The 7,342-nt window shown below is 38.0% G+C and overlaps 1 protein-coding gene across 1 annotated transcript; it reads right to left on the bottom strand.

Annotated features, from left to right (window-relative positions):
- Positions 1–1,127: 1,127 nt before the first annotated feature.
- On the bottom strand, positions 1,128–6,891 carry LOC133283960 (probable beta-D-xylosidase 6). Its single transcript, XM_061480895.1, has 6 exons — positions 6,166–6,891; positions 5,894–6,060; positions 5,696–5,793; positions 4,810–5,157; positions 3,821–4,237; positions 1,128–1,823 (listed from the first exon to the last, which is right to left on the bottom strand). The coding sequence occupies exons 1-6, from the start codon at positions 6,889–6,891 to the stop codon at positions 1,216–1,218; spliced, it is 2,364 nt and encodes a 787-aa protein (XP_061336879.1). The 3' UTR covers positions 1,128–1,215.
- Positions 6,892–7,342: the final 451 nt, after the last annotated feature.

Below are 7,342 nucleotides of genomic sequence, written 5' to 3'. Positions count from 1 at the left end.
CACTCTCATAAAGAGATGGAACTCACATCTTTATTTTTTTTTGTTCACTCTCTCTCCTTTATCTATCTCTTTCTCTCATAACACAACTTTACATCCTTTAAAATGACACACATTTTTTCCTTCTTTCAAAGATCAAACATTCTTACACTGGTTCACCTCTACCGTTTAACCTAGGGAACGTTTAGTAGAGAAGAATTTTTTTTTTTATCCAGAAATCTTGATTTTCAAAAATATGATGAAAACATTCAGTTTACGATAATATTCAAAAATCAAAAAAATTTAAAAATTCAATTTCCCAATTTTTTTGAAAAATACCAACTACCAAACGCCCCTTAAACAAAAAGGAGACAAGAAGAAAAAAAGGAGACAACGAAACTTGAGAACGCTTCCGTGGACTGCACTCTATGGCTATGCAAGAGACCACACGCATTGGCCCTCTTCGTACTTGAATTTTAAATATATAATTAATTGTCTATCTATTACATCATGTGTATAAGTTCATTTAGTATATGGAACATATACTTCTTTATTACGAGGTTTTTTCAGAGCAATTTTTACTATCCAACGGATTCACCTTAGGCTGACTAATAGTCTTCACTGGGACTCAACCCTGACCTTGAAATGGAACAACCTCTCTCTCTCTTCTCATATCCAAAAAGGAAAACTGTTACGGGATATTTGGCTGAGAATAAATTTTTTGAATACTAAGAAAATGTAATTACTAAAAAAATGGTTGGAAAGTAAGTTTGGTAGGAAAATATAAAAAAAAAAATTTTGGTTGACCAAAATATTATCAGGAAAATTTATTTAAATTTGCAAAATCTATGTTCGAGAGAAACTTCGCACCTATTTTTTCATTTCTCCATTTATCTCAAAATACCACATTTCAAGTGGTATTCTGTAACAGTGAATTTCATCCAAAAATCAACACAAAAGTTATTTCCCCATCTATCTTATTTGCCAAGTATTTTTTTCAAAAACCTGAACCAAACGTGGTATTTTTCAATATCCACTTACACTTTCCTATCAATCCTAAAATAAATCTTCTACCAAACACTAGTAGACAAATCCATTATTAAAGACTTACGATCTGGAAGAACCCTATATGTGACAAACATGTACGTAAGTTGAATTCTATAATATATCTACATTTGTAATTTTTAAGCAAAATACTAACCCCTCAATAAATTACAGTTGAAAGTTGTTGACAAGTCATCAATAAATTTCAATGGAAACAATGTGCTCTACATCCCCAAAGCTCAAAATGTGATGGCCCAAGGGCAATATCCTCTTTCCTTGTTCATCTGCAAAGCTCAAGTGTTCACAAGGATCCACCAAAATGCTTGTTTCAATAGAATTCTTAGAAATTGTATGCACACGACTGAATCCAACTAACTGGGTTTCTGGAGAGCCTTCTAAAACTTTTGGCCATTTAGAGAACAACATCACAACATGGCTTCCATTCAAATCACCAAGGTTCATCACAGAAAGGTGCACTGAGAAACTCAATGAATTGCAATTTTGCAACTTATCAACTTGGACATGATCAACTCCATAAACCTCTTTCCCTACCTGATTTAATAAACTCTTTCTGGAACCATCTTTGATAATTCCAGACAAACTAATTTTACTAGGAGCTGATAAGAACTTGTATGAGAAATCACTGTAACTTAAGCCATGCCCAAATCCATATATTCTACTTCCAGTATAAAAACGATAGGTCCTTCCTGGATAACCACGTGAAGGATCAGCTCGCATGCTCATGTCATTCATGGGAACATTGGTAAATGACTCAGGGTACCAAGTCATTGGCAACCTTCCAGCTGCATCAAAGCCAACTTCAATAGTTAAAAATCTGCCTTAGAGAATTGACCTACCAAATTTTGAATTCAAGTATTTCATACAGTACATCATAGACAATGACAATAAGCAGATATAATTTCAAAAAAGAGGCTATTAGCAATCCTAATATTGTGGCTTTTTGACCAAAGTAGGTTTTATTTAGGCTCTAGTTACCACTAAGGGTAATATATATATATATAGAGAGAGAGAGAGAAAGAGGTAGGATCATTTAACACCAGTGTCAAAATTGAAATTTGACACCTCATCTAAGAGTCATTAGATCAAAAAAGATAAACGACTCTGATTTGTAAGCATGTGACACCATTGATCTTTTTTGATCTAATGGCTCTCAGATGAGGTGTCAAACTTCAAATTTGACACTGGTGTCAAAGAATCCTACCTCATATATATATATATATATATTTCCAGTGCCACCACCCCATTGTTTATTTTCATTTTTCTGTAACATCACAAAAAGCAGAAGTCCACATGGACTTGTGTCTTCATATGTTAAAAAAAGAGTAAAGACCCTTTTTGATTCCTAACAAAAAACACGGTCCCCACTTTAGTCCCTTACAAAAATAAATTAGTCAGTTAGTCCCTAACAAATTCAAGGTGGACCCATTTTAGTCCTTTTGAGAGCTAATATGGGTCTTTTTTGAATTTGTGAGGGACCACGATTTCAACTAAATGGGTCTACTTTGAATTTGTTAGGGACTAACTGACTAATTTATTTTTGTAAGGGACTAAAGTGGGGACCGTGTTTTTTGTTAGGGACTAAAAAGGGTATTTACTCGTTAAAAAAATTATGCACCTCCTTTGATATCTTGAAATGAGAGTATATATACTGTTCCAGAGATATTCAATGATGAAGATGGTCAGTGTATGACTAAGGCTTTTGAGCAACACTCAATTGTTACAGTGCTGAGATCAAAGTTGTAGGCAATTCATCACCACTTGTGCCTCAACTGTCCATGAGTCTATCATTGCAACAGTATTGGATCAGTTTAAAGTTGACATTGGAGTATCAGATATTGATGAAGAATGGAATATAGACGTAACAGTGAAGTTTACTGAAGATAAAGATGAAGGCTAAATTAAATGGTAGCTCATCTGACACTAAAATTTAGGGTGACTTTGATGCTAATTATTCACTCTCTTAGCTTGGCTTCCCATGTTATTATTGCTTCTTCAATTGCATCATCATTACATATCAGTGAACAGCCACAACAGATAGGTTAGTCTCCTAATGATTTATTTGACATATAGTGAAGCTAGTGTTTGCACTAACGCAACAGTTGGTGTTGTCAACATGTGACCCAGAGGTCAAAGGTTCGATTAATTTAATCAACCTCTTGCATGGTCATGATTCTTGACAAACATATTGTTGAGATATATAGTCCCACATTGGTTGTATGTGCAACTAATGTAGAGTTTATAAGGTCTTGGACACTCCCACCCTTTGAGCTAGCTTTTGGAGTGGTGTATCCCAAGGTTCTTTACATGGTATCAGAGCCTCGTGTCCCAGGTTCGATCCTCGCCGCCCTCCACTTTCTTTCAAGTGGAATTTCTTTCTTCGCACAGGTAGGTGGGCCTGTGCATTGTCCACTCTTCAAGCCCATTGTGCATTGTCCACTCTTCAAGCCCAGTGGGCTCTCGTGTGGGGGCGTGTTAAGATATATAAAACCATTAACGTAGTCTCACCCAACAGCTTAAGCTTTTGGGTTGAATTGGTTCTTGACAAACATATGCCAACATGCGACAAGAAAGAATAGTCTACATCTAATAGACATCAAAGCATAAATGCGGTTGTGGCAAATAGCACCTTGTTCGGCAACCTCAATATGCATATAGTGTGTTAGTGAAAAGTGTGAATACAACACAACAGGAAATGCAAATAGACTCACCCTAATTTAAATGTTAATGATGCATGAAGATGCCCTTGTCTAACAGCATATTCATTTATAACTATACATACCTGGATTGAACTCTCCAAAGATAATTTCAGCTAGTGCTTTTCCACCAGCTTCACCAGGGTACCCAACCCAAAGAATACTTGCAATTTGTTGATTTCTTTCAGCAAAGGAGACATCAAGGGGTCCTCCACCAGTAAGAACTAGAATCACTGGATTTTTACTGGCACCTGCAATGCATGATACAAGGTCCATTTGTTTACCAGGCAAGAGAAGACTAACTCGGTCATGATCCTCTGTCTCTTGCGTTGTATCAAGCCCGGCAACTATAATAACAAAATCAGCTTGTTTTGCAGTGTCAACAGCCTCAGCAAAACCATCATCAGAATCACATGGTACATCAGGGCAACCAAAAGCATATGATAGCCTCTTTGAAAACTCTTTAAGTCCCTCGTGTAAACTTTTCAAGGAGCAAGGTATTCCTACATTATTAGGTACAAAATCATATGGTTCAGCATCAGAAATTAGCGGTGTCTTCTAGAAGATGGAGAAACATTTAAAGTGTTGATGATGGCCTAAGAGTGACGAAATTTAAGAATGCAGCTTTCTCTCATCAGTGGGAGAAGATGCCCTTGTATCCACAGGTCATTAGCTAAGAGACTCAAACTTCCCCTTTGTTTTTCCAGCGATATAGCAAAAAGTTTGGAAATTAGTAAAATGTAATTTATAATGGAAAAAATTGTGTCCTTCACCGAATACTAAGTTTTATATTACTCTGAGACCAGGACTAATAGACATTATATAGTATAATACCATCAATCGATCAGGCATTCAAGTTAGCTAGAAAATAAAAATGAAATTTCGGGAAAACAATGTAATAGTTATATATTTGGTCCTTCAGCTTGAATGTCCTGTGTACATATACCATTGGCACCCGAGGGCAGGGTTTCATAAAAGGGATAGCCTAACCAAGGGAGTATAGTGCAAGCAAAAATTAAATCAAACAATCAAATGAAGATGAAAAAATTACAATGCTCCAATATGAAAACCATACCTGAGTAGCCACCACCTAATTTGTTTGTAGTTGCCATTGGGCCAATGACAGCTAAGGAAGCATCAATATTCCTATTCAAGGGAAGGAACTTCTTGTCATTCTTCAGCAGTACAATTCCCTGCCTTGCAGCTTCAAGTGCCAGTGTTTTGTGTTCCACGGTGCAAACATCCTGCGACCCCAGTTTGCCAAACTGGCCTCTTCTGGGGTCTCCATCAAACAGTCCAAGGCGCAGTTGAACAGAAAAAAGGTTCAGAAGAGCTCTGTCTAAATCTTCCTCTTTCACCTTTCCTTGTTCAAGGGCGGATTCAGTATTTCGAAGCATATAGGTTCCACAATTGATATCCACACCTATAAATCAACTGATGAATTGAAATATCTCGGAAACTACCCAATTCATATAAAGTTATAAATAAACTACCTAAAAGCTAGCTCAAAGGGTGGGAGTGTCCAAAGCCTTATAAACTCCACATTAGTTGCTCATACAACCAATGTGGGACTATATATCTCAACACGCCAGGACTATATATCTCAATACGCCCCCTCACACAAGAGCCCTTTGGGCTTGAAGCGTGGATCTCTGATACCATGTAAAGAACCTTGTGATACACCACTCCAAAAGCTAGCTCTAAGAAATTTGGGATACACCACCCCAAAAATTAGCTCTAAGAAATTCCACAAGAGAAAGTGGGGGGCGGCGAGGCTATGATAGCCTATAAATAACTTGGATACACCACCCTAAAAGCTAGCTCAAAGGGTGGGAGTGTCTAAAGCCTTATAAACTCCACATTAGTTGCTCATACAACTAATGTGGGACTATATATCTCAACAAAAGTTGATGCAATGAATTCAATGAAACCATGCATTTAAATAGACATACAAAAAATACCTGCTTTGAGAACATCAGCAACAGCATCCTCTGGGGATTTTGCATACTTCTGATACTCAAAAACCGTGGCCACAGCGTCACAATCTGAGGTAATATACCTATACTCAAAACCACCAAACCAATCCTGATAATCAACAAAAGATCAATTTTTTTATTTTTTTACAATGACATGAATTCAAAAGTTCCTCAAAGCCTTACCCTTTAAATCCCCACTTGTTTCTAGCCAATCCCAAGAGATCCTCACTAGCACAAGCAGGAACACCATTAACTTCATTGTAGGAACACATCAAGCAGCTAGCTTTCCCTTGTTGAATGCAACCACGAAAAGGTGGCTGATAAGTGTCTTCCAAATCCTGCTGCGATACCTACAAAACACAAAACCAATTGACACCAACCAAAACCAACTCCACTCAACACCATACCAATCCCAAATAAAAACAAAAATAAAACAAACAAACATACAAACTTACCACAGCATTGAAGTTATACCTAGAGAACTGTCCCCAGTTCTCCAAATCATAAGCAGTGAAATGTTTGCAACAAGCAGATACCATAAGGCCATCATCAACAACCACACCATCAGCACTCAACACCCTTTTCTCCCCAAACACATTTGTGATTTCTCCAACACCTTGAAGCCCTCTCACAAACTCAATTCCATAAGCAGAAGCAACCATGGGGTCCTCACCTGGTGTCTCCTGTCCCCTCCCCCATCTGGGGTCCCTGAAAACGTTGATATTAGGAGCCCAGAAAGTCAACCCGGCTTGGCCAACGTTGTACATGGCTCTACCCTCAACGGCCACGGCGGAACCAATCAGAAACCAGAGGCTGCGGTTGAAGGAAGCGGCGGAGACGATGACTTGGGGGAAGTTCGTGGCAGATGAAACGGTGCCGTTGAAGGACACGCCGGGACCGTTGGTGGCGATGCCGTGGAGAGACTCCGACCACCACTGGTAAGCGGGGATGCCGAGGCGGGGAATGGAGGAAGCGTTGTTTGTGAGCTGTTGAATCTTCTCAGGGAGGGTCAGAAGGGAAACGAGTGATCTTGCTCTTGTGGGAATGGGAAGAGATGTATCGCAGAATTGGTACCATGAATGTTGAGGTGGCTTGCATGGGAAATCGAGAACTGAAATGGGTGTGGAAAATTGAAATAGGAGGAACAAGAAGCACAACAAGCAACTCCATTCATTTGACATTACTGTCTTTGGCTTTTGTTTCTGACACTTTTTTTTTTTCAGTTTGCAGAGTTGAAGTTCACAACACAAACAACAACATAACAATTTCGCTATTGGAATTTTTTTTTTCTTTTTTTTTTTTAAAACCTCGAGGTATTAGCTCCTTCGATCATCTTCTTCTCAGAATATGATCTAGGCTACCTCTCGATAGAACAGTCGCATGTGCATTGAGTTTCGTCACTAGAGGAAGGATGGAACTGATCTTCTATTCGAGAAAAGAGACACTTATTGTTACTCTAAAGATTTTTCAAGAATTTACTCAACGAAGATTGGGGTTTGAACATCTGACTCAATCAAATCCTAGAAAGATCAATTGTCAACTAAGCTATCTTTGCGAATTTCTTTTTTATTTTAAAGTCATCACATATTATAAGTTTTAACAAATAATTTATCAGGATGATTACAAATAACT

This window comes from Gastrolobium bilobum, unplaced genomic scaffold (genome assembly GCF_033153095.1).
Source record: "Gastrolobium bilobum isolate Gb01-03AN ecotype WA unplaced genomic scaffold, APGP_CSIRO_Gbil_v1 utg1266, whole genome shotgun sequence".
NCBI classification, from domain to species: Eukaryota; Viridiplantae; Streptophyta; class Magnoliopsida; order Fabales; family Fabaceae; genus Gastrolobium; species Gastrolobium bilobum.
This window is presented reverse-complemented; position numbering and strand designations above follow the sequence as displayed.